The sequence below is a fragment of the Euwallacea fornicatus genome, chromosome 35, assembly GCF_040115645.1.
Source record: "Euwallacea fornicatus isolate EFF26 chromosome 35, ASM4011564v1, whole genome shotgun sequence".
In the NCBI taxonomy this organism is placed as follows: domain Eukaryota; kingdom Metazoa; phylum Arthropoda; class Insecta; order Coleoptera; family Curculionidae; genus Euwallacea; species Euwallacea fornicatus.
The window spans coordinates 1,158,745-1,186,559 of NC_089575.1; the positions used below are offsets into that span (position 1 = coordinate 1,158,745).

The following is a 27,815-nucleotide window of genomic DNA, read 5'->3' on the forward strand; positions in this document are numbered from 1 at the left end:
TTAATTGAAAATTTCAATTTATTTACCCATAAGCACAAAATATTGGTACGAATACAATATAATATTATTACTCGGTTGTGATTATTTGAAATACAAATCTAGCATCTTGACAACAATTAAGACGAAAACGTTATTAATTTAATAATTACCTACTTCTTCGGCTTATCATCGGTTTTGTCGTCTTTTTTCTTATCTTTCAAACTGCCAACTGCTTGACGGACGACCTCAGATTGAGGATCCACCCCGGGTAAACCTTCGAGGACACTCTGCAGGAACGTGGGATCGTCCATTACCCCGGAATAGTCCCCATCATCACCTTCCACTTCCATAGGTTCTTCTTTAGCAGCCCCTCCACTTTCTGAAGCATCTTGCATGGACATTTGCATGGCGAAGGCAATTTGCTCTTCCTCAGTCATTTTGGCAAAATCTACTGGAATTCTCGAAACTACCGAAGCTGCAGTGGTGCCAGCGCCACCTTCCTCCATTGACATCGCTAAGGCTCTTTCTAGCATGGCTTCATCGCTCGGTTCTAGCGGAGAAAATATCAGGATTACCGAAAAAATTCTATTAATGTTTACCTTCTTTAATAATCTCGGCCTTGACTGCATTTTCGGCTCCTCCAGCAGCCTCCCTCGCCCTTCTCGCTTCATCTTCTTGGCGTTGCCGTTGTTCTTCCATTGACACTCGTAAAGCCTGAATCAAATTAATTCTTGAACTTCAGGTTGAAAGGATTAGAGAAAACTAACCAAAGCCAATTCAGGATCTTCATTCGGATCAACACCGAATTCGAACCCAGACCCGCCCAAACCTGCTCCTCCAGTACCATCTTCTCCTTGTATAATTGGAGATGAGATTAAGGCGTCAGATAAATGAGGTCCTGGCGGTACTGTTACTAAATGGCTGCTAGTTCCATCCTAGATAAATTTCAAATAATTTCTAATAAATTTGTGAGGCTTGATTTGATAAACTTACTTTCCCATTTAAAGCACTGACAAAAGTGGTTAAAACCTCAGAGTTTTCAGCATCTTCTCCAAAACTAATGACATCAACATTAACCTTTTCTTTTTTCAGCTTTTTTGCCAATTTAACCAGCTCTTTTTCCTCACTGACCACTGGGCTACCCACAAAAACCACAATTCTCATTTTATGGTTCTTGCCTTGACGATGCTTTAAGGCTAACTAGAATTAGGCAATTCAGCAAATTTTTGTTCCAATATCATCACTGCAACTTACATGAGCAATTCTAATTCCTGTATGCAAATTAATGTTGCCATTAGGTTGAACTTTATGCAATTTTGACAGGATTCTGCCCACATCACTGGTAAGGGTGGCCAACACTTCCACACTGAATAGATGAAAAATTTAATTTTCTTTATGATTTGTTTTAAAGAAGTGTAAGAAGTTAATTTAAAAGGCAGATTAAGGGATTTTTATATCTCTAATTGAAAAATTAGATTTCTAACATGGTTTTTGATTTGATTGAGACCAATATATTACGATACTGGTATTCATTTGCTCATTGATGGCTTATGGTTTCCAAAGAGGTAAACCTTGCAAGACAAAGGTCTCCAAATCTGGATTGTTCATAAATAGAAAAAATAAATATTGATAAAGATTCTATTTGTTTAGGTTTTATTAAACTTGAAAGAGCCAAAGTAATTTTGGTCCTAATAATAATTTTCTGAGGCACATAAACCGCAGGAAAACGTCAGGAAGATATCTGAAGTTCCACTGTTTAACTTACTGTGCTAGTGTAAGGAGACCAACATTGTTTTCAGGATTTGATCTAGTTTTAGAATGACAAACCAGGTTTACGGCATCTTGTTGAGCTTGCAGTCTTGTTGGTAAAAAGTCTCCATTCCGCATATAATCGCTGTTATCTACACTGTTAACAAGGAAAAAATGATCATTTAGAAATTTGCTTAAGTTCCTGGGTACAAGCATTTAAGCTATTTTAGAGACAAAAGTATCAGGTAAATTTACCAAATCATTGTACTTTCCAGCACCATTGTCAATGGATATTAGGAAATGTATTTATTGGAGGGCACAAATAGTTCTTTTAAAGCAATACTGTAAAAATTTGAATTCGCTAAGTCAGGTTTTTTTATAGGTTTTTAAGAAAATAACAAAAATCTGAAATTCACCATCAAAATCACTGCGTGAACATCATGACGTGCATTTTCTTTAAATTTTGACGTTTGACAGGAATGAAGTAAGATGTTTTTGTTTTCATCTCTTTCTATTTAGTGCGTCAAGAGAGAGGTGGAGATATAGTCGAGAAAAGGTAATGTCAACATGATAAAACAGCTGTGACTTGGTTGTCACTTTGATAGGGAATTTTTTTGTATCTTCGTTTAAGAGTAGTAGTCACGTCAATCAGATTGATTTGATCCTTGTTGAATTCCGTATGTCCAACAATGACAACATGCTCAGTTTTAATACCGGACTAAACAGGCCATCTTTTTTTCCATTTAAACTTTAAATTCAACCTTTTTTGTTTGAAATTGTTAGAAGGTTTGAGTAAAAATTCTTGAAGTGTTTTTTAGGTGCCGGTTTTTTCATTTACGACCTGTAAAGCTTAGGTACAGTACAAAAACGGTGAAAAATTATCGTTCCTACGACATAGTTTATTCAGGTAACTATATAGAAAATATTAATATTATAATTGCATAGTTTAGTTTATCCTATAATATGATTGACTTTCCTCTATAAAATAAACTAGAGATCAAGATCGTTTCATATCTAGCCATTTAAGTAGAAACATGTATTTAAATCAATCCTCCTACTATATATTCTCACCTCCTCTAAGGGATAGAGCACTGATGAATTTTTGTACATCAACATACCACAGAAACACCTTGCAATACCTCGAACATACTTTTAAGTACTTTGTACATATATATACTTCCATATGTACTTCCAAAGTGAGCCAGTACTTACAAAGAAAATACCGGTTTCCTTAAACTAGGTTCCAACAAAGAGGTAAATCAATTCCTGATTGTTAAAAAGTTACAAATATACATGGGTTTCCCATTATACAGGATGAGATCTCTTCCACATATTGTAGGCTCTCCCTGACAATTTCATATATTGTACTCTATTGGAACAAGACAACATTAAAAAATAGATATACAGTAAAATTTAATTAATTGTTAACAGTTCTAGCAATATAAATTCCAAATCTCAAAATTCCAAGTGAATACTTTTAAAGCTCTAGGAACTGTAAGATGGAGGATTAGAAAATATTGATCTATAATATCATTTTTATCTTAAAGCTTTATGCAGTAAAAATTTAATTTGCTTCCATCAGATTGCTTTACGCTCAAAGAATACTTAGTGAGTTGGCCACTTCTTTTGAGACGGCGTCTAAAAATGACTAATGGGAATAAAGGCATAAAAAAGTATAAGAACTGATTATCATGGGAAAATCCGTCAGTTATCATACCAAAAATGTTGTAAAGGGTCTCGTAACTTGACACATTCGAATTAATCTTTCTGGAACTACACAAAAGCCTTTTTATTTTTTTAAGATAACCAGTGTCCCTATTATTTATTTCTACCCTGTTAAATTTATCCTTATCAAGTAGAATGTGTAGATTACAAATAATTATGCCATTGATAGAAAATAAAATTATTTTCTTTATCTGGAATGCTAATCTAAAACATCTTCCTCAGGTGAAAGAAAAGCAAACTCAAACATGGATACTTTGATTGTTCCGCCATCTCCCAACTGGTATCAACCGGATATTATGGCATGTGCCCCAGACAACACCTTCCTATATGGAGCTAGAAACGATTTTGTAGTTATTAAACCCACGTTTGATGACAGACCTGATGATATCCAAATAGTCAGCAAAGCACATTTCAAATGGTGAATTTATATACATATACCAATTAAGCATAATGTAGCATCAAAAAGGTTAATCTCCTAGGATTGTATCTGTGAATATTAATAAAAATTGGGGCAAACCTCATAAATATGCAGTAACGACTTCAGAGGATAAAGTTGTAAAATTATGGGATGTGGAAAGCGTAACAAAAAAAGGTGCTCACAACAAACATGTAAGAATTTTAACAGTGGTTCTGCGGGTTAACGGTTAAAATTTTGTGTTTTGTAGCTTCATTTAGACGAAGAGACAAAAATGGTGGGTGCCAATTTCGCTGGCGACGATCGAGTAATTAGTGTGGTAGACAAAGGTACCATAATAATCTGGAACATCTCAACCAACGAAACTGGAGTTTTAAACTCGCTCTTTGGTGTTCACAAAGTTACGATAACGTGCTTCTCAGTTTGCCCGCACATTACGTGGTTGGCTGCGTTCGGTATGAGCAAAGGCCTGATTGTTATTGCAGATTTAAGAAGTGAAGTTTTTTATTAAATGTTATTTTTCCTTTTAAATATTGTTTTTGAGCGTAGATACGGGCTCAATTGTGCACAATCTTAGAGGTCACACCCACTCTGTGGTGTCTTTCGCCTGGTGTCCTGCTCCAGTAAATATTGCGCCTCAGAATAAAAACAATGCAATCAGAGAAAAGAAGCTTGACAGTAGCCCTGATCAGCCAAGCGATTCCACCAATTGCATTGCGATATTGCAGGATGTGTCTGAAGACTCAGGAGAAACTGTCTCAGTTAATTTTGCCAAAGAACAAGGTATGTGTATAAGTTTTTGTGTCATGTAATACGTTGTATTGACAATAAAAGGTTTTGTTGTGGATGTTAAGTTCATTTCCTCTATTTCAGACGAAACTGAAAAAAATGAAGTGTTAATTGCTGAAGAACAAATGCAAGTCTTGCAGGTTGATAACTATGAAGCAAGAGACAATGTGCCTGAAGAAACTACTATGAGTTGTGAAAGATCACAACCCAAAGAAAATGATGAAGAAGGGTCTCCAATAACAGAGAATGATTCTAGTATTGCAAGTAGAATGTCTATGAACTTAATTCCTGAGCCATCAACTCCTGAAACAGAATCTAATTCTATTGAGGGTAATTTAATATCAGAAAGGTAATAGTTTTAAATAATTGCCTTTTTGTAACTTTCTTAACTAATAATTTCACTTCCAGATCTGAAAAATTCAAAGCTTCAATTAATCCTGAAAATAATGTCTCGGATACAGAGGAACCGCTTCAAACGTTAGCCCCAGTTGAGAGTTGGCGCATTAAACCAATGAGCATTGTCGAGGAACCAAGACGAGAATTTTTGTTGGCATCATCAGCGCGTGAAGAGTAAATTTTACTCAATGTTATTTTTACATACTAAATTATAGATTTGTGTCGGTTATTTAGTCAAATATGCATTTGGCGAGCAGGTACCGACGGCACATGTCAGCAGTTCCTGAAAGTAGCGAAATCGAATCAGTCAAAGAGGTACAAAAGTAAAGACAAGGAGAAGATCTGGATCGTCTTGTGTTGGCCTGTACCCACGGTTCTACTTAGCTCTTCCAGAGCCGGCGAAGTATTGATGTGGCCGTTACCGAATCCGTATTCGTCTTCAAAGGAGTAAGAGTCGAAATTTCATGATACAATGTCACCCATGCAACGCGTTCTTTAGAAGATTTTGGATCTTCCACTATTGTGGTCTAATGAAATTTGATTCCTACCTAGAATGGGTTATTTTAAATCCAAGTAAAATATTTTCAAAATGGCGCCACTTCCGGTTATGCTGGAAGTTATCACCAGCTTAGTTATTTTAAATTAAATCCTCTATTTTTTCATTTTTTTGGATTTTTCTTTGATTTTCAATGCCACTTTATGTAAAAAGTCTTGAGTTTGAGGCAAAAGCCACTTTTTGAGGTATTTCAATTTAACAAAAAGTCTTCTCGAGCCCTTGCAACATGTGCTCTGAAGTTGAATCATTTCAAAGCTCAATAACTTGATTATTACAATGGGATATCCTGTCCGGAATGGGTCCAGGAAACATTAGTATTATTTGATGTAAAATTAAATTTGAGCCTCGAAAATACTTTAAGAGATAGGGCGCCCCATTTGCAATAAGCAAATTATTGAGATTTGAAGTTATGAAACTCTTTCGTGGGTTGTGAAAGACATTTTGTTAAATTTAAATATGTCAAAACGTAGTTTATTAGGTTCTCTTTGAGTTCGAAAACACCGATTCCAAAATTTGCAGCGGTTAGAGCATAATACTGATTTCGTAGGATTGTCCAGCTATCAAAATTTCCTAATATTCCGTTATGGCTCGGAAACGGTAAATTTTAGGCATAAGTTACTTTACATAAACTGGCTCTAAAATTTAACGATAAATCCGAAAAAGACGGAAGAATAAAAGCTCTGTTTAAAATAACGAAGTGGTTTGGACCTCGTATTTTATTATATATGTTATTCTATCTTATTATATATATACTTATTATAATATTATATTATACTTATATATAATATATATATATATATATATAAATATAATATATATATATATATATATATATATAATTATGTTTCAGTATAACCGAAAATACCGATATTTTGAAAATATTTTACTTGATTCAAAATGATTGATATTAGGTAGAAATCAAATTTCATTGGGCTACAATTGTGGGAAATCAAAAATTATCTAATGAGCGGGTTATGTGGCTTATTCTGTATGAATAAATTAAAACATATATTTATATTATACAAGGTACACCGAAACTAGTAGTACAAATTAATACTAGTTGTTACGAGTTAAAAACAAAATTTGCAGGATTGAAAAAAATTCAAGTCTTTCAATGTTAAGGATGAGTTACTGTGTTTTTTGTTTTTGTGTGTTTAAAGGGTTTTGATTATTTCGTGGATATTAGGTAAATCGAATCTCATATATAGGGGACAATGCTTGAAATGAAACATGGGTTTTAATCGATTAAATATCGAGTTACTTCTCATAATAGACTAAAGCAGGTTTGGTAATATAGTCCAAGTGAGTTTTTTGATTCGTAAGTGAACAGAATATGGATTATCTTTGTAAGAGCCCAGTCTGGTCTAATCGAAACCAGGTTTGGCACAATCTTGAAGTGTTTCTTAATATACAGGAAGGCCACATTGGATATTATACAATAGTAAAAAACATTCCAGGGTAAATAAAGAACACAGTTATAGAATTTTTTGTTATTTGAATGTATTAGAATATTGACAATTTCTCATGGCACATTTTGAAGCAGGTCAATAGCTCATGAAAGTCATCTTTTGTTTGCTATCTGTATTAACAATAATAATTGTTTATAAAAATATTTTTCTTTCTTAATTATGCTTCTTTTCCTTCGCAGAGATGGAAAAACGCATTTCTCAAAGTTGCACGGCAAACATACTATCTTAATGGCTTTAAAGGCGCCTGTGCACTATTGCAATGAGTACAACTTCCTACAGGAGAGAAACATTAATGTTTGGTCCTGTGGCCAAGAACGTAATTTGTGTAACTACGACGTCCCTTCCAAGGAAATGAAAAACTTCTATCATACGTTTGCGGCACGAATTAATTGCATTGCGGCGTCTCCTTTAGATCCATGCAGGTAAATATAATGATTTTTATACAGGATGATTGAAAAATGTTTTTGTTTAAGATTTTCCATTGAAACGCACTGCCGTAGATGATTTTTTAACAAGGTATAGAATGTTGAAGTTAATTTTGAAATTATAACTACCGTCTATCTTAGTAAAAAATCATTTACTACGCAATGTTTTAATAAAAAAAACTTTATCATTTTTCTCAGGGAGGGTGTGATTGCTTTCAATAATATTAAACGCTCTTTAATTGCCTCATGTGAAACTGTTTCTAGATTGGCCATAGGGGGCGACGAACGTTTCAGCTACATAAAAATTTGGAACTTGGGACAACCCAACAAGAAACTGGTTCAGTTTATCTCCATTAACGAGCAAATACACGCTTCAGTTACCGCACTGGCCTGGCATCCCGGTGACGAAAACTTGTTGGCTTGGGCCACAGTAGAAGGACGGGTAACCTTCACTTTTGATTGGCCCCCTCCGTTTTGTTTTAACGTGTTCCGTACAGATCGGAGTTACTTCGGTGAACAACAAATCGTCAATAGTGCTTCGGAATCACTTCACCAGCGAGGTCTACAAAATTGAGTGGGGGCCTAACGATGAGGCGCTGGGCTGCCGAAAATTGTTCGCAGTTAGCCAAGGCGTAGTTGCCGCTTTTCATGCAAAAAAAGAACAAGGTACTCCATGATCGTGCCTTTGTTCAAGTTTCAAACATTGGATAATAATAATAACAATACTGCTACAAAGTCAGTGATAAGTTTGCTTATCAAAAATCCTTCTGAGGCTTAAACTCTTGTTCATTCTAAAGGCTTAAGTTACTCTGCCACTGCTCAGTATTATTTGACTTAATTTGCGTTACGGAAGAAACAGTTTAAACTTTGCCACAGGAATGAGATTAATAACAAATATATGACATTAAAGGTACATGTATGCAAGTCTAAATCTAGTGAAGAAACTTAAAATAAGAGAAAATAGCATCTTAAAGATTTGAATATTTTTGGTATTGTTTGTTTAGACTTTCCATTTCAGTTCATATTTTTCACTTATTTTTATCTAAAAATGGGTTAATTGTTGGATTTGTCTTTAGGCGTGTTTAAGTCGCAACTCGTAGACGTCACTGACCTTCAAAGGGCTGCTGTTTATACGTTTGCCTGGAAACCTGACTATAGCTTTGCGATGGTTACATCGAAAGCCGGTAAGTTGTCGACTTTCAATGAAATGTTTTCCCGTTTTTATCAGATTATTTTAACCGGGATGGATCCTGTTCTATTCTCTTAGTGAACAAAGTAAAGAGACATTTTTCTTGCACTCCTAGGAACTTGCTTCAAAGTCAGTGCCAATCTAAAGGAGGTGCAAAGTTTCTACCGATCCAGTAGACTAGACTGTATTGTGTGGCACCCGCACGCCGCATCCAGTACACTAACAAAATATTCGAATATGTTCGTGGGTGTTGAGCGAGGAACGACAATCGTCGTGTTTGATTTTAAAAAGAATGAGCAGGTAATTCATTAACAAAACAATGTTTCGTAAGCGATGCCATCTGTATGGATGAATAAGTGTTTTTTCCTTTTTTGCAGCCAGAAAGCGACCCCGTAAGTAAAAAAACACATTTTTATACTCGTGTTGTCCAAGAAGTAAGTACTGAAAATGCAGAGGCAAATAGACGTTGACCAAATACAACGAAAATGAACATAAACCTACTGAAAGTCATGACGGACGCATAATTTTCGAGAGAAATAACATATTATTCAATGAGCGACGAACGCAGCATTTTCTGTCACTGAAAGCACAGTTTAACAGGTAATGTTCTCGAATTACAAAAAAATATATTTTTAGCGGTTAAAATACTACATTCGTTCTACTTCAATGCATGATACAAAGAGCAATTGAATTGTTAAGTAAATTATTATCATTAACATTGCTGATTAGATACTCTGTGCCTCAACGGTACACCATTCTACTCTAAGCAGCTAAGTACACACACACAATCATCAAAACTGGGTAATATTCAATTCTATCGTTAAATGATTGAATTACCGCTGTATTGTTCTTCTTGACGTTTATACCAGGGACGGAGCGGAATGAAAAATGACAAAAACGTACCATTTTTGTCATTTTTCATTCTGGTTCATGTCACGACTCAGTACCTCATATTGGGTTTGAACCTTTGAAATATTCGCATGCTTCCAACAATACTCTCACGAATAACGGTCTGCGTTTGCGTGTCCCTAGTAAACTTTAAGTTCTACTCGGAAGTTAACGTTATACGATATATTTTCTCTTCTCCTCTAGAGATTACAACGGTGTTTTCGGTTAGGGTAGAATATAATGAAATTTCTCTTGCGGGCCCAACAGATATATTTACCGTTGACATTTCCGAGTTCTATCCGAGTTTAATTGACTCGAGACGAACGAAACTAACGAGATCTAATAGGATCGAAACCAGTCTTTGGACTGCTCCAGTCAAGCATTTGGGTGGAATGAGTTATATGGTCGAAATAGACACATTCAATCAAGATATCAGAATCAATCTCTCAGTTTCTGTGCACTTAATTCTTTGTCACAGTTCGATCTCATGTTATCAAAATCTAACCGCTTTTCATTAAGATCCGGCTAACATCACGGGCCCAAAATATACGGCATTTTTGTCTGAAGATAAAAAACGACTTATTTTAATCCACGTCAAGGCTTGATGAGGCAGGTTATAGACGACATATCTAGGAAAGGGAAGGTACGGGTTGAAATTGCTCGTTGCCGCGGGATCGACGGAGCGAGGAATAGAAATAAATAGAATTGAACAGTGGCAGAAACGGGGATGAAATCTCATTATGGTAAAGTTGTGAAGTTAAGAAGAAGGCACGGCTCAAAATGAGCCGGTTTCTTTCTTTCGGGGGGAAAACGGTGCCTTTTATGAAAAGAAAACTAGTTTGCCATTTTTCGCACTATAAATTTAGAAAACATACGTCATTTACCTTAATATAAATTTTTAAAATTAACATCATGTATCTCACCAACAAGCTTTTTACGGATCCATGTTTATGTTATTTTTCTACATATTTGGTTAGAATCTCTTTGCCCCTGCACTTACAGTTTTTTTGAGACACCCCGTATATTTCCAGTGTCACTCTGACATGCTCAACGAGTGCGTGCAATTCGACACTCTAATCGGCGGCAGAGTCCAAGCTATTCAGTGGAGCCCTCACGATGATCATATTTTCGTTGCTGCAAATGAAACTGGAGTAGCTCAAGTAGAGACATGCGTATTTCGTATAACCCTCAATTATGCAGCCTAACCATTTTTTCTAGGTATACGACATCAATGAAGCTTGCGTGGTCCACACTTACATGAATCCCTGGTTGGATCCGTTCACCTCTGTTTGTTGGAGTCCCATAGATGCCAATTACATTATCTTGGGCACGGAGCAACGAAAGATCATTGTAGTTAAGATCACCGATTTTCCCCCGTTAAAATATGACGGTGAGTTTAATTTCTCAATGGCTTAAGAATGTTCGTTTTATCGACTGTGAAGTTGCAGAAATTATTATTTTTTAAAGCATTTATTAAGTCTTGCAATTCACCCTAAAATTTGCATTTGCGTCCACGATGTCATGATCATAATGCACTAAGGAATATCTGCTGTTCTCGGATTTTGTATCTGGACTTGTTTATGTCACGATAAAAAATATAGAAATGAAAGCGAAGGCGCGCCGTAAATTATTAAAGAATTCTAATGTCAAAAAACTGACAAATTGGTGGATGCACCTGAAAATTTTCAGTAAAAACAGAGTCTACAGTGAACGACCGCGATTTTCCCTCTGGATATTTTAAATGGACAGGGTTTAGACAAAAGTACCAACAACTGCAGACGACATGAAAAGGAGAATTGAAAATTCGTGTCAATTAACAAACGGGATTGTTGTGCAGGTTAAACAATTTTTTTCGAATAAGATTTGAAATGTATTTGGGTCAGGAAGGACATTCTTTTGAACGTTTGCTTCCATAAATTTATCAAATCAGGATTTTAAATGAATTTGCTAAATTTAAAAAATGTTTTTCATAGATTTTTTTTTTTTAGTAGATAGAAGGATTGTTATGAGTTTTAAATAGAATATGCATTGCAAAACTTTTTTAGAAAAAATATGCAATAATTTCAACTATATCAAAAATTGCACTAGAATTAAGGATAACTTTGCAGCAGCAAAACGTTTAATTAAGAAAAGTGTTCAAACATAAGATATTCAGTTTTTGAAGATCTAAAAAGATCTATAAAGAAATACAGGGTTGCCATTTGAAATTGCGTTTTGGCTAAAAGTCACTATCTTCATGGCATGTCCCCCTCTTTACCGGGCAACTTTTATTCGAAACTTTTTCATAGAATGTATCATTTATGAATAATCTCCAATCACAACTTTACACGGGATACCTATATACTTAACAAGATGATAAAAAAACGCAGAAAATATCAAATTTTGAAAATGAAAAACTTAATATAGAGTGTGGACAAATCGTGGAGATACAAAAAAAAATAACTGTCCGTTGTCTGATTGTACATCATTCATTAATCACCCTCACGAATCCATTAACATATGATTTTTGAACACAGTGTCGTCATTGGTTTGATGCAGTGGACTGCGCCCATGGCTGTTTGCATTTGAGCAATCACAACACGTATCCTTGATAAGTGTTCGGTAAAATATTGGTAAATCTGTGTATAAGTTTTCGGTAAAAATGTGTATAATCTCGTTGCTTGGTTTGTTTTTTGTTATGCAGTTGTGTACAAAAATGTAGCTAAAAAGTATATTAATCAATGATCCATAGTCTCTACTTCTGTGAACGCGTTTTCTACGCTTCATATTCTTACTGAAGTTCCTTCGTAGGATTTGAATAGTTGAACTTTCGGAATAAAACCACCAGAGGGTAAGGAAAGCTCTACTGGTTTGTTATTTAAATAATTTATTGAACTTGGCGTATTTTACGAGTTTTTTTGTAAATGGCCCACACTTTCAGGCAATAAATATAATAAGATGAATAAATTTAAATTTCAAGACATTTATACAGGATTGTCTAAAAATCTTCATTCGGAATTTCTCCCGGTAAGTCATACGTAAAAACTTCTTTTCCAGAAATAAACATTCGACGCAAACGAATGGACAAACTCCAGAGAAACGAATTTGTCGCCCACCTCCTCAAAGAGAAAAAGTCGAAAGTAGAGGAAGACGTTGAGGTGCATCCTCAGAAAAAGTCATTACTGCTTCCAAATTTTTACATTATGAAAGAAAGTCGTCTGGTAAGCCTTCAAAAACGTAGTGTAACAATACATTGGTATAAGTTGATGCGTTCACACAGACGAGTGATATAGAGAAGTTGCTGAATTGGAAATTAGGAAACAAGGAACTTGAAGGATCTAGTGGGGACAACTGCCACATTGATATTCTCGATATCTTTGGGACCAAGAAGGGTATGGAAAGAGTAATTGAAATAAATTGTAAGTTTTAATTTTTTTATTTTAATGGAAACTAAATTATTATTATTATTTTCAGTGACATCATTCTACCAATCCGGATTATACGACCGAACCAATAAGCTTTCTTTATGTAATGGGGACATCCAGAAGGTCATTAAAGATGCCATAGAAGGTAAGAGGGTAGACCTTTGGACCATCGCCATGGCTCCCATGGTTAGCTTCGAGTAAGTTTAAAAGTGTATTTTGTTTTAATGCCTGAATTATTCTCGTTTGTTTAATAGTTTGTGGAAGGCAGCGTGCGACACCATGATCGAGCAGTTGGCCAACTCTGTCACCGAAGTCGATCCCTTTTTAATGATGTCTTTGTTGCTTGCCCGTCATCAACCTGGCAAAGCCGTTACGTTCCTATGCGAAAAGAAAATGTTCCGAGAAGCGTATGCGTTGGCCAAATTAAGGTTTGGTGAGGACAGCGAAGAAGTTGCCGACACATTGCTTCAGTGGGCTAAAAATTGCTACGCCGAAGGTAATTACGAGTTTGCAGCGTGTTGGTAAGTTTAACGAAAATTCCATTTCGTACAATTAACTCATTTCCTCTTGAAGCTATATATACCTGGGACAGTTCGAAGAAGCTGCCTTAGGACTCTCCCGGAGAAGCTCCACGGATCGTCTAGAACTGACCCTCAAATTGGCAAATTTGTGTGATAACGTGGAATTGCAGAGAGATATCGCAATTAAATTGAACCAAGCTAAAATAACGGATAACGGTGAGCTGTTTAACTAGTTACTGTTGTTTCAATGGAAATACATCGGCGGATATTTATAGTCCAAGCTACAGCAGATACTGAGTGTGAAGGTGTTCCAGAAGAAAATGAAGATCTAAATGACGAGCAGTACATTCTTCCAGCTGATTGTACGTTTCAGGACGATAAAACAGATAAAGCCTGCGTAGAATCTACAAGCTCTTCATAATTTATGGAAGAACGTTTCCTCGGCTAGATGAAATATGAGATCTGAAGAAATACATGAGGTACAAAAGGAGGAAGATAGAATTAAATCTGGAAATAATTTATGTATTGTGGGACGTGACTGTTTTGATTTTTTTTTTGTTTTATTTGTTATTTTTGACCGCCAGGACTGGGGTTTGACTGAGTATTATAACTAAGTTTTTTTAGTTTCCAGTTGACGTTTTAGTTTCGTTAGGGGCAAATGTTGGGATAGTAAAACTCTCCGCCTTGTTATTTTATAACGTTTTCTAGTGTCTCTGACCTGTTGAAAATAAAAATTGATAAAAAAAAATAAACAGTTTAATAAATTACACTCGACACTGGTCTGCATCGAAGATAAGATACATACTAAAAAGTTTTACCATTTCACCATGAATCACTACTACGCTATTAGAAAGGAAAGATTAGAAAAAACGCTAAAATCGTTAAAACGCATTTAAGGTTAACACAATTAAATCAAGGAAATAATGCGTTTCGAAGGGAAATATTTTTGAAATCAGAGTATTTGGTTCTGCAGTGGACTGCTTTACTTTGTCACAGCGAAAACTTGCATTGGGTAACTTCGATTTTTTTTGGCAAAAGAATGTTTATGGTAGTATTTTTCAGACCAAGAAGTCGAAATTACATATATAGTACACATAAACTGAGGAACCAAATCTCGTTCAAATCGGAGTACTCAATTTTCACTTCTTTTTTTAGCGTAAAATTGTCATATACCACCACTGATTTTTCAATTTCCACAATTATAAAGTTTCCATGTTATTTACGTGTTTCATAACAATACCTGGCAAATTTTTCAAGGTATCATGGTTCTTAAGCACCAAATTTTGGTAATATTTGGTTTTATGGCTTTCGAAATTGTGCTTTCATGACTTTGACGATAGTTATACGTCTTGAAACGGTACATTAACGAATCATCTCTCTTTTTTTCGTATCAGATTTCGAGCTTAAATTGTGACTAATTCTTATTGTCTTGCCATAAAGTGCCAGCCGACTATAGGTAAAATATGATGCAATAGAACAGTATGAGTTGCGTTAGTTACAAATATTATTTTACATCCGATTTGGCTATCAAGGCCGTTTTATGATACTGTCATTTAGTCAAAAACTGTTTCATTATAGCCCTGGTATAATAAAGTAGTTAGTGACCATAAAAAACTCAAGTAGGTGTTGAAGTATTAGAGACATGTTTTGAATTAATTCATTAGATGTTTGATGGTGAATGGCAAATGGTTTAATTAATACACTACGTTTATATCTTACGGTCTACTACGAGATTTTTTGAATGGTTTCCCGTTATCAAACAGGTAGCATACATATAAATTTACTGTTCAACTAACTGGTTGAACATGACTGATTCCCTTTAACAGGTGATTAACATATTTTGCAGGTATTTAAATTTTGACTTCTAAGTTAAATTATCAGTAATTTGACTTGAAGTCGTACATAAAATATTGTATGCAATGGGTACATAATTGAAGTAAATGGGTTTTATTTGACTCATTCAATTATGAACTCACTGGCAAGGTCCCTTGCCCGTACATTGATTCCTTTCATAAAACTGTATATTACGTACCTATAACAGAAATAACCGCTACATCACTTTTTATATTATTAAATAAATAAAATAATACGGTTAAGTATTCATTTGATAGCATGCCTACACATTGACGTAATACTGTCAAGAACGAATAAACAATGATGTAGTCTTAAATTGATACTCAAGTTATAGTTCCACATAAGATCATTCCACATTATTCAGTATAACATTCCTACGAAGCGATGTGAAAGAATTGATGAGTGAAATTACGGCACTGCATATAGATTACGGGTTGATTATTCGAGATGCAATTAATTATAATAGTATTACATTGCATTTGAGACGTCACTGAGTATACACTCTGAAAGGTATTATTCCATTTAATAGCATACAACGATTAACTATAGATGTTCAGTTCACTGATGAACTCAAGTATTCGATAGGGTATGTGTCGAAGTGGCGACGTCTAAAACCCTAAAAAGTATATTTCTTTCATATAGAGAAATCATCCATTATTGCGTATTGAACGAGATATTATGTGTCCTTGGACAAAAGTTATGATAATCTAACGTCAAGGAGAAAATATATGAAAAATTGGCCATCTTGTGGCGAGATGCATTAAATTAAATCCTAAATTAATTAGTTTCCATTTAGAGAACGTTTTGAAGCGTCCAAACGCCACAGGGCTAGAACTAATACAACAATATCCGCTTCTCGACGGCCTTTCTACATATAGGACATTCGGACATTTGATCCCCGCACATTTGACATAGTCCATGACCGCAGAGGAAAATCATATTTTTCAGGCGGTCCAAGCAGACAGGGCACATTGTCTGAAAAAAAAAGCATTAATGACATAATTAGCAGAAGACAGACAAATGTTTACACTTGTTTAGGAAAATATAACTACAGGAGTAATGCTTACTTGTTCCTTGATATCTTGCAGTTGCTGTTGTAGTTTTTGAATGTCATTAACGTTGGTGGTGTCACGTCCTCCGTTGTTCATAATTTGCCCTTGGGGTTGAATTATTTCAGCTGTGGCGGATGTCTGCGGAGGTTTCAAGGTCTCTTCTTCGACATCCGCTTTAACTTCAGATATAGTCCCTAAAACCTCCAGTTATACCAAAACCCAAAGAACTCCATTTATGATTAAGCTTACCTAATCCCCCACTGCAAACAGCCATCGGCACCATCAGTTCGATCTGAGCTCGGCACAAGACGCACTTTTTCATAATTTGGGCACAGCTCTCGCAGGCGCACATATGGCCGCACGGCCGGAAAAGCACTGAAGACTTCTTATCCGAACATACCAGGCATTCTTCGATCTGCAAATTGAACTGATACTTACAGCCGAGGTCTTCTCAGAGATATGAGGTCTTACCTTAATTCTACCTGTGACCGATTCCCTGCAGATCAAACATTTCTTGACTCTTGGCCCGCAGGCCGAGCAACAAGTTACGTGGCCGCAGGGCTGGAAGAGAACGTCCCTCTTCGAGTCTGAACAGACCAAGCATTCGTCCATGGTTGAATTAATGTTCGAATTTTGAGTGTTCTGGTTCGGACCCATGTCCATTTCACCGCTCTGTTTCTCCTTGTGACATTTAGTCAGGGTTTTGCACAGATTTGGATCGGGGCAGAGATCCAACGGGGTTTGACCTAATATTGAAAATTGATATTTTCGTTACATAAAGAAAGTAAATAGGACACTACCTTTTTTGTTTTTAATTGTTAAATCGGCCCCATTACCCGCCAAAAAGCACGCTATGCTAGCTGAGGATTTTTTGTCAGAGCCTTGAGTTCCCAGGCCCATAAGCAATTTTCCTACATCTTGAACATCTTGGAGTTGCCGTAGCTGAGACAAAGTATGGTGACGCAGTGCCTCGTGCAGAGGCGTGTCACCATCTTTATCTGCTATATTGAGATTCGCTCCTTCTCTCACCAACAGCTAATTAATAGCCATTAATAATATTTTGATTCTTGGTACAATTAATACAAACATACTCGAACGATCTGAGTGTGCTGCCGTTCCACGGCCAAATGCAGCGCTGTTTGCAGATTAACATTTTGCAGGTCCATGTTAGCTTTGCCCTGGAGAACCAGCTGTTCTGCGACTTCCACGTGATTGTTAAGGGCCGCTAAGTGGAGGGCGGTGTAGCCGTCATCCTTCTTCTCGTCCACGATCCACGGGCGTGGCAACTTGGACAGAAGTATTTTCATTGCACTGAAAAAGGAGAAATTTTCATTTTAGTTGTGCAACAATCAGACGGAGGGAGCTGCCATCGGCCTCCGAAAATAGAGCAAACGGAAATATTTTAAGTACAATATGCGGCATATGCCGAAGGTGCGTGGTGTAATCCTCGGGATTATTTTTAAAAGAACCAGAGTTAAAAATAATCTCGACGAGCAATTATTTCGAGATTCAAAGCGTAACTTGATGATAAACAGCGGACTGTGGATTCCTCAAATTACAAACGGAATATTATGTAGTAATTATTGATTATCTCATATCAAAGCTTTAATTATTAGTACCCTGCAGATTATGAGATAAGAGGGGCAAAAGGAAGTGTAATTTGAAACGTAAGATACACACATGCTCATAAGCAGAAAAAATATGGAAAATTTGCTTCAGTTCAAGTTAAAGATTACTAACTCAATTTTCATTCCTAATTTATTGAAATTATTTATTTTTTACTAAATAGCAATATTCAAGAAAATGACTACTGTTCGTAGACGCAGTTCCAACGTTGCCGCACTTTCATTTTCTGGCTTATCATATGTTGACCGAAGCTATGACTGTTGCGTGTGAAGAGTAAAGAATCTAAAAAAGTAGCTATGTCGACACTGGTCTTCTAGTGACAGCCATTTTCTCGAGTATTTTCGTTAGATTTTCGGAAAGTTTTGCGATTTGGCAATGAAATGAAACAGAAATGTGATTTACAGTAATCTATGAATACAAAAGACTGATTGCATCTTGATTACAATCTGAAAATTGCCTTAATTTTTGATGAAATTCTTAAGACTTACGACAGGGATGGGTATGATATCCAGAAAACCACAATAGTAAAAAGTTTACTTTAAATATGTTTCTAAATATGCAGGGTGTCTCAAAAACTGTGGCATCATTATCGGCTAAGCAATGTGTCTCTGAAAGAGTTGCATCACGATTGCCTTTTGCTCTCTAAATTATGTGATACTACTTTTTCGTGTGATCTATATTTACCTTCAGTAGCGTTTGAAGTGATGAAGTATAAAGTTTTCCATTTTTCATAGATTAGGGAGCTGTAATTTGTAAAGTATTCGAGATTAGGAAAACGGCTGGCGGTTTCCCAACCTCTTTGAGAAGAAGTTTTGAAAGATCTAGCACAATATAGACCAAAATTAATTTAGAAAATTTTCAAAAAAGATAAATTTTTGCTATTTTTCAAATTTCCAAATTCGATGAACGCTCTAGCAGAGTTTGTGAAATTAGAATAGGAAACAGTTTGCATATTATAGCTATTTACAAATTGTGATTAATGGGAAAGTTAATACTCCATTATTTCAAAAACGTTTCAAGATATGTATAGAACAAGCTTTATAGGAATTTTGTAGAATGATCGATAAAAGAGAAGGCGATAATTTAGATAGCATTCAGTGAAAAAAACACAATTTAGGAGTGTCACACTTTTCTGTAACATCCTGTATACTTGACAAAATTGCATGAGAATACCTAAAAAATAAGTGTGTATGAAACCTTTTGTTTTTCATCGATTCCTAACCATTCGGAACTACGCAGACTACTTCACATCAACGGGACCCCTGTATCACTCAATTTCGGCGCGAACTTAAATATTTAATACGTCTTAAAGTCTAACAAACATATTTGCGAAACTTGCCGCCATTACTAAGCGGTGACCCCAACATTGCCACAATTTCCATTTTCGATGTTTGTTACGTTTTGACAGAAACAATGGTCATGTCATGTGACGGCTAGCATGTTGGGAAACGTGGCACCATCGGCACTGCCGTCACCGTATGGCAGCCATTTTCTCGAGTACTCCCGATAGATTTCGTTATTTGGCAACACTATTGGAACCGGAATTCAATGTCATATTGATTTTTTATGCTTTAATCGTAAATTTGAAAAAGAAATTTTGTCGATTTCGACCCCAGTGGAATTCAATGGAAGATATTGTTGCAATTTCTACAGAAAATCGTCATCAAGAATTTGTATTACTTAGGTACTCCACACAGCTGCCCTTATTCAGCAAACAAAAAGACGAACCAATATTCCGAGAAACAATGCGAAATTCCATAATACACCAGACAATCGACTCCGTTTTCGGAATAAATCCAATAAAAATGTTGCCGGCAATACGGGGACATGCTTTACAACGTGGCATCGCCTCAATGCCCCCAATGAAATGCCGGAGCCCTATAAAAGGACCAATAAAAATGCGTGAGTTGCGAATTTACGGGACACCAAATGTCAAGCAATGTGACAGCAGCTGCGGCATCGACCAGAATAATTTTCAAGACAGTGGTGTTGCAATTTTATCAAAACCTGATAATCAGACCTTAATCAAAACGCACAGATACCACTTTAACGGTGGATTAGGGAGCTAACTTTAATTAACCCCGACTCTGTCGTTTTCAAGACGCACTTAAGTGCATCGACCCCTCGGGAACATCTAATTTTCGCACTCGCATAACTTTGGGAGCACGTAACGAATTTAGCCGAGTAACTACGCCAGTCGACAGAGATAGCTCAGATTCATTACCATCCGAATGAGTCATAGACCTAGAACATGTCGGACGTATAAAGAGCATGTTTGAGTTGCGCAAAAAAAAAAGTCGCTCGCCCTCATTCCAGTGCAATTTCGCGTCCTTTCCCAAATTCACAAACACTTGATATTTTCAATGTGAATAGGGACGCTTAAGCCCCCGTTTAGATGCATCGGCACTGCAGGGCATAAACGGTGAAAAGTGAGCCCGACGATCAGACTTGAACCCTTGACCCTTTTACTAATGACCGTATACTCAGCAGAGCGTTGCATGTGGGACACATAATTTAGAATAATAAAAATGCGTCTTTATTACAGACATCTCCCGTTCGTACAGGGACGGACCTCGTTAACAAAAATAATCAAAAGAGTTCAAAGTTCGCATAAATCTTAGTCAAGAAGGCGACTACCGTTTTAACCATTCGAAAAGATGCTTCATATCAACATCATCGCGAATTGTTCCCAGTCCCTCTCTGTTGCCTAATAAAAAGGATTTAATTGAAATTAAGGCGTGCTTTTTCAGTAGTGAACCCACTTATGGTGGCGAACCGCTTTTCGAATATTTTTGTTACTGTTTAGGCAAATGTCCGAAAGTATTGGAATCTTCAATGAACATTCTCCCATTTAGCATCATCATTCTCGGGAATTATGTGCGTAATTACGTGTTTAGTCGGAATGATGATGATAAGTGCAGTTCAGTTAAATGTGTACATGTGCCATGATTTACGAAAGAAAGCGGGTTTTTTCATGCGTATGTTTTGCAAATATGGTACGTAAGGTTTGAAAGTTTTAAATGAACGAGTTCCCGAAAACCTCCCAATTTTCCAGAAGAGAATGCATGCACTGAAGACCTGATAACAACAAGCGATGTTTGATCTCGATATAAAGCCAAGTTCCTAAACATCTTTAATTGACTGAGCAATTTCCAAATAAACGATAGACATTAAGAGCAATTTTCTACAACAACAACCACCGAACTGGGCCAAAAAGGCACTCAAATCGGGAAACACTCATTCATTTTAAAGTTTTGGTAATGAGCGTGTCGGGGCCAGTCCCAGATAGCATTGCTAGTTGAATTTATTAAAATTTATTAGAGACTAAAGTTCCGCTGAGCAGTGTTTCGTTCTAGTTTGCAATGGTGGCCCTGTAAACTTCCAGCTAGGGTTTTTGCTCCGTTTTCGTACCCTTGTCGAAACACCACCAACTTTCCGCATGGAATTTTCAAGCACTGCTTTCAACAACATCAAACCGAATCGTACAGCGAAACAGCTCGTCTATCTTATTGACTTCTGGTTTTCCTTTTTACAGCTAGAAATCCGAAAATAAACTGCGTTCACGTGGTAATGGACGCGTGTTGCTTAAATTTAGAAACGGCCGATGGCAAAATACGGGATAAGTGAATATCCAGAGTCGGATTACCTTCAGGAAGAGCCTATACGGAATAGAGATTCTGTGTAGAAAACGCTATGGACTAAGAGAAAACACCGACGACTAAACGTAGAGCGGCTTCACATCGCGAAATTTGAATTTTTTCCTGAAAATAAATCAAATTCTTTTAAATATTCCAACTCTAAAAAGGGCAACAGGGCATTATTCTTTTGTTTTGAAACAATCGTGGCTCCAAGTTGAGGGTCTCTGCTGTCGCACTATAATCAGTGTTGTCGGATGTCGTGATTACGGTAAGATCACCTTAAATTACATGTATTAAGATGATACATAAAATGATGCATAAACGCAAATTGATCTATTTGTTTACTATATTTCGACGTTTGCGCATTAGAAAATATCCTGACCAGAAAATTTCAGAGCAAAAACGTAGCACGATACACCAGTAGTATTCACGTAATAAATTGATGAATATTCAAGAGATATAAAGGAAACTTGGAGTTTTAACATCGTCCAATTATTAGAGGTGCAATCGAGCTTCAAAATTAAAAATAATTTTTTTGGAAATGTCAGAACAATCATGGCCGTAAGCTCACCCTCAGGTAATAGCCATGATTATTCTCCGTCGGCCAAAGTTGGATCAGGGTGGCCAGATGTCTTAATTGCCCTTATTAATAATGGTGCGTAAATTACGGGATTATTCTTTCTAAAACCTCAGGATCAACATCTGTCGGACAGGGCCATAAACATCACCTCAAAAGTTTGGAATTTTCCTGAAAATTTTCAAAGCGGCGGGAGGTACCCAATTTAAACCATTTGTTAAATTTCGCGTGCCCATCCTGTGAGAACCCTAAGAGCAAACACGCATTTAAGGTATCGATCCTGTTAATCGACTCTGATGAGCTCTATCACTCTGCAGCGGGCAGGTTGCTTTGTCAGTTGAAGTTTCTCACACGCGAACCAACATACATATCAATTTTAGCCATTTTGAAAATTCCTCTAAATTAAGCTTCTTCAAATGCCGCTTTCAAGGTTCGAGGCTGTTGATGGAAGTACCTAAGATTAATAATATAGGACCTATATGTATAAAAACTTGAGCATTGAACATGAGCTTGAAAGATGCTATATTTGCCTTGGGCCAGAGGTGCCCGATTTCAAACTCATTTCGAAATTTAATCATCGATTTTTTGGGAATTAATTGGAAACAACTGCGTTAAGTGTACAAAGTGTTTCCTAGCTACCTGTGAAAAATTTAAGGGCTTAATGCTGGGTTCATTTCAAACGAAAAACGTCTAATAAATAAATATCGGCAAATGTTTCAATTTGAAAATACAGGGTGTTAAAATATACCAAACAAAAACGTTTTCCTTGAATATTTCCAACATGGCTCAAATCGGATTTTCAAATTTTAGTGCGCCAATGTCTGGTGAAAAGCCTCATATTTCCATGTAATAAAATTTTTTTCCTACGACAGCGGCGTACGCTTCGAGATATCTTTATTGTTCTATTTACATACGAAATGTACAACGCTGCATTTGCCGATAGTTAAAACTGATTTTCGTGTTCTTTGTTCCGAACAGAACCCAAAAAAATGTAGGAAAGCCATTTTAATAGTTGATGAAGGTGAAGGGTTTGTTTACTTCAAAATCAAGGAAAAAGACTTAATTTAATGTTATACGAATGATTGAAAAATATCATTATTAATTATACCACAAACTTGAGTCGTTAGTAAATTTTTCACCCTTTCAAAAAGTCCTGCTCTGTCGCGTATTGTATCACATCCCGCAGTTATGCCTAGTCGAAGTTGATTTTATCTATTCATTACTGGATATTCGTTGATTTTTTTGATATGTTTTAATTACGTAATACCTGCGACAAAAAATTCTTAAAACATCCTTACATTCCAGGAAACGACAACAGGGCAGCACTCGTCTGTTGTAGAACAATTGCGCCACACATTGAAACGCCCATTGAAGGACCCTGGCTGTCAAAATCAGCAGCGTTGCCATAGGTCTTAATTAGTCCTAGAATATCGCCCGAAGCCGTATAAAACTACGTAATACAGTGTGAATGGCTACTTTCTTCAACACAATATTTCCATGTTTATACTCGAGTTAACGTTTCTATAACCCACCGGTTTTAGAGAGCACTAAAAAAAATTAACAACTGACATAAAACCCGACCTTTATGGCCGTTTCGTTGTTTAATAAATTCAGTTTAACTGATGGGGGAAGCGGCAGTTATGAGTTATGGACTACAAGTCTGACGTATAGCTAAAAAGACTTAAAAGGGTCGTTTTAGCGAGTATTAAAGTAAAAGACCCTCGATCCGGTCCTACCGATGACGCATATTGAAATCAAATCTCACTTTATAATTTTCCCAATTGACCTCCGTAAACAATGTTTCAGGTAATAACTAAACCTTAATAGTGTTATTTGTGGTTCAAAGTTTGTTGACATGTCCTCAATCGGAGGGAATAGGTGATTTTGTTTATGAGGATAAAGACCCTTTTTAACAATCTAAATTCTAATAAAATTTCAACTGAACTTGTAAAGCAGCAATAAACATGGGACTTAGCGCTGAAGCGGGAAAACCGTCATAATAGCAGAGTTGCGCAAATCCCAAAATATTTGTATAATAAATTGCACTCGACACAGCCATTTAGCATTTCGTCTAAGAACACTCCTACAATACTAAACCCCATGTTATGAATAATTTTGCATATAACAACACCCTAATGTGTTTGGTTAAGATAGTCCGTATACTGCGCAATTTAAAATAGGAAGGACGTTATTACAAACTTTTATTATGTCCCCTTACAGTTCGTAAGGCAACGTTCCACGTAATGAAGACATTTCGCCATTTTTCGGCACATCCATAAACTTCCCGTAAAACGTTATTGGCTCGTGTGTGTCGATGGAGTTATGCAACAACAAAACTATTTTCGTTTTAACTTGATCCAGGAAAGTTTGAGACTGCAGACGAGAAGATCTCCTAGTTATAAAAGTTGTACCATTCGAGGACTTATCTATTCGAACCGACGAGAAAAATTGGCTCTTTCAACTTCGCGCAAATAGACTACTCGACTCCTCGACCGGAATTTAAATTTTAGCTACGAAAATTGGCAATATTTTCATCCGCAACTTCCAAAACCTGTAGCGCCGGAGAGAAAGTGTTCACTCACTGTTAAAGGGATAATAATTACAAGCCAAACGGTCTCTATCAGACCTCACAGGTCGTAAATTCACAGGACGAACCAAATTTTCGACACACACATAAAACTTGTAATCTCGGCGATCTTTAATTTCGCACTTGGTTCGCCTCACAATTAAGATAAGACCAATTCCCACCGTATCCAGTTCTGGATTTATGGACGCACCTCTATGGACAACGAGCGGCTTTTGTTTTATCGCTAGATAACCAGATTTCCATTAACTTGGTGTCATGGAGGAGGACTCGAATCGAATTGGTCCGGATTCGATGGCGGTGGAGGTTGAGCAAACAAAAAATCATTAATGGGAATTTTTGTTTAACCAACTTCTTGCAGGCAATTTCTGATGAATGCAGAGAAGATCTGCGCAATGTGGCAGCACGGCACACGGTTGGTAGCTTCGGAGCTAAGGGTGCGATAGAGGATGGCCGAAGTTCGGACTGTCAAAATGTGCGAATATGTCAAAAATTGTTTGCAACACTGGAAAACTGGGTGGCGGCCACGTACGTACGAAATTTCATAAATTTCAGTTGAATCGCTTGAAAGGCAATTTTTCAAGGTTTTGCACGTCCACTTTTTACGCATTGTGTATTTTCGAATATCGTCGCGTATCGCCACGCCAAATGATGATGCATTGAAAACCCGAAACGTGGGCGCATGGAAAAAGTATTTTTGCATTGTGGCACAAAAAAACGATTTAAAAAGGTTCCTCGTTTTTCTGTTTACCTAAATAAAAATTTAAAAACCAACTAGGACAATCGATTTAATTAAGTCCCCATGTTGATGAAACCAACATGGCGACGGATTTTCTGCCACGGCGAACTTCCGTTTTATACAAATCGCACACGGGATCGCAAAAACTGTGTGTGTGTAACTGTCACGACAACTAAGATTCCCCGTAAAACCATCTAATTTGAGACACTCTGTACAGTATATAGGGAGTCTATCACCCATTGTAAATGGGAGTAGAGTTTTTCAGTCATCTCTGGAGCTTGACAAAAACGGTTCGAGCAATGCCGTACTAGACTTGGGCAATACGAATACTGATAAACATTCATAGCGATGTTGGATGCGTAGATACAGGGCGGTTTAGAAAACTTCGCACTTTCGAAACTTGGTTTTTCGGCCAGTCAACGTGCTTTTATGAACAGTTCCTAACATGGAATTTAGTGGAGATGGTCATATCCTCAAATCTACCATTTCTTGTGTCAATTTTTCACAAGTTTTGAATTATCGGCATAAAAAAACTGTCCTGGCGGCCATTCCACTTTGCTCATTGTGACAATCATACATATGACACAACTGTCAATTTCGGTCCCTGAAACGTGACGCAAGTGGCCATTATTATTATTTAAAACAAAAGAGCGATGCCACGTTGCCGTTTCAAAAATTCGGAATGTTCCATAGAATTCTGCACTTGTTTCAAAAAAGAAAAAAAACGTGTTTGGGTCATTAATGATATGTAGAAGAATCGATAACTAGATCCATTAAATAAAGAAGGCTCTTGGAGGGCTCAAAATTGGTGTAGAAATGCTCACGCAGCCTCTTTCCAGTGATAACTCCATCACAGATTACATGACAAGATCTCGAAACAATAGGATGTTCATTTGTTTTTCTGATAAATGTCGAATAGTTCTCAGTATTTTTAGACTTCCCAGAAACCGGTTGTTTTTTGTTTTGATAAAGACCAGGTTCCATTGACGAGCTGAAAATATATTAGGTAATGAGGCGTAAAAAGGCAAAAATTAACATTTACAATTAACAATGTTGTTTTTCTTATTCGACTTGAACCCTAGAATTAACTCGCGAATCTCCCTTAGACCTGAAAACGCCAAAAATAATCAAAATGATTCGGGAAATGTTTAAGGACCGATTGAAAACGGGAACCCCACATGTGCTTACACGTGGTGTCTTTTTGGACGACGTTCTAAAATTATCTCATCCATACTCTCCCGCCTTGACGACTGTCATTAGGCCCGCTATACATCACGTGCGTGTTCATCTGGAGTCTCGGATTTAGCAGGGGTGACTCAAGAGGCAAGAAAGGCATGCGCAGTTATCGTCGACGCCCAAACGTCAACGCAAAACGGAGCACCCACGCGGCGTGAACGGGGCTTAACGCTTTTCGGAAAGTCAGCGGATCCCAGATGTATTTCGGGAAAAGACAAATTTGGCTTTAAGGGGGGTTGGGAGAGTACTGTTTCCGAAACGGGTCGCACCAATCGCGTCGTCGAATCCATTTTTAGCCCGAGCTCTGTGTGGCGCCTCGTGGGATCTGTGCAGGGTGCACTCCCGACTTCAGTTACTCGTCCAGCCTCCGATCGTACCGTATTCCTCTTTCGATAGAACGCCGCCGTACCACAGCCAGCATCTCAGACCGGGTGATTTTATCAATAGTGTCCTCCAATCCGTCAAATCGTCCGGATCTAGTGTCGTTAGATTTGGTATGGAAAAGTGATCATTTTCAGGATTCTGGAGGGTTCAAGGGGCTGAGCAAGTTCCGTGCTTCTCTACTTCCCATAGTAAAATTTGACATATGGAATGTAAAGAAGTATGGAGCAAGCGAAGCTGACACTACTGACATCTACGGCATGGGGAGTATTTTTGGATTGTTTTTCTCAGTTCAGTAACGGAAATACGTACGGTATTTTCACGTGGGATTGAGTTACCGAGCGTTTATGGATAAACACCTATTTTAGTACCGCGGCCGTGTGCAAACTTCGTAATGGGAGTGGCTACCAGTGCGACTTATTGGGGAACGGGGGAATCTCATGGCGGAAGGAAACTTACGAGGAAGCGCCACTTTAAATCTGGTTATATGATATAGAGCAAAACTCAAGCCGAATGAATACAACTATTCGTCCGCTGATGTGTTTCTGTTCATTCAATCGGCGCAGAAAAGTTTCGCAATTTTGGCGTGTTTTTCTAGTGCGTACTGACATGTTTTCGAAAAA

The 27,815-nt window shown here is 37.0% G+C and overlaps 3 protein-coding genes across 4 annotated transcripts in view; 1 reads left to right on the forward strand and 2 right to left on the reverse strand.

The window, feature by feature from the left end:
- On the reverse strand, nucleotides 1–2,181 carry Rpn10 (regulatory particle non-ATPase 10). Its single transcript, XM_066299989.1, has 7 exons — nucleotides 1,984–2,181; nucleotides 1,745–1,885; nucleotides 1,234–1,345; nucleotides 973–1,179; nucleotides 747–914; nucleotides 579–693; nucleotides 1–529 (listed from the first exon to the last, which is right to left on the reverse strand). Exons 1-7 carry the CDS (start codon nucleotides 2,007–2,009, stop codon nucleotides 150–152), a joined length of 1,149 nt encoding a protein of 382 aa, XP_066156086.1. The 5' UTR covers nucleotides 2,010–2,181; the 3' UTR covers nucleotides 1–149.
- A 269-nt stretch (nucleotides 2,182–2,450) lies between these two features.
- rig (rigor mortis) lies at nucleotides 2,451–14,135 on the forward strand. 2 transcript variants are annotated; one of them, XM_066300036.1, is made up of 22 exons: nucleotides 2,452–2,635; nucleotides 3,676–3,871; nucleotides 3,933–4,062; nucleotides 4,119–4,362; nucleotides 4,418–4,651; nucleotides 4,742–5,006; nucleotides 5,066–5,227; nucleotides 5,288–5,500; nucleotides 7,258–7,500; nucleotides 7,768–7,945; nucleotides 8,001–8,169; nucleotides 8,580–8,687; nucleotides 8,808–8,992; nucleotides 9,070–9,084; nucleotides 10,612–10,740; nucleotides 10,799–10,970; nucleotides 12,617–12,780; nucleotides 12,840–12,978; nucleotides 13,034–13,181; nucleotides 13,239–13,505; nucleotides 13,558–13,721; nucleotides 13,781–14,135. In XM_066300036.1, exons 2-22 carry the CDS (start codon nucleotides 3,699–3,701, stop codon nucleotides 13,924–13,926), a joined length of 3,648 nt encoding a protein of 1,215 aa, XP_066156133.1. In that variant the 5' UTR covers nucleotides 2,452–2,635; nucleotides 3,676–3,698; the 3' UTR covers nucleotides 13,927–14,135. The 2 variants fall into 2 exon arrangements, with proteins under 2 accessions (XP_066156134.1, XP_066156133.1); XM_066300037.1 differs by lacking the exon at nucleotides 9,070–9,084 and having other exon boundaries at nucleotides 2,451–2,635.
- A 110-nt stretch (nucleotides 14,136–14,245) lies between these two features.
- The window catches only part of mib1 (mind bomb 1), a 268,995-nt gene continuing 255,425 nt past the window's right edge, over nucleotides 14,246–27,815 (reverse strand). Inside the window, exons 10-15 of the mRNA XM_066300038.1 lie at nucleotides 17,503–17,722; nucleotides 17,212–17,446; nucleotides 16,883–17,157; nucleotides 16,661–16,826; nucleotides 16,427–16,605; nucleotides 14,246–16,334 (exon numbers count right to left, since the gene is read on the reverse strand). Coding sequence (XP_066156135.1) covers nucleotides 16,194–16,334; nucleotides 16,427–16,605; nucleotides 16,661–16,826; nucleotides 16,883–17,157; nucleotides 17,212–17,446; nucleotides 17,503–17,722 — 1,216 coding nt within the window. The 3' untranslated portion in view covers nucleotides 14,246–16,193. The remainder of the gene's footprint in view (nucleotides 16,335–16,426; nucleotides 16,606–16,660; nucleotides 16,827–16,882; nucleotides 17,158–17,211; nucleotides 17,447–17,502; nucleotides 17,723–27,815) is intronic.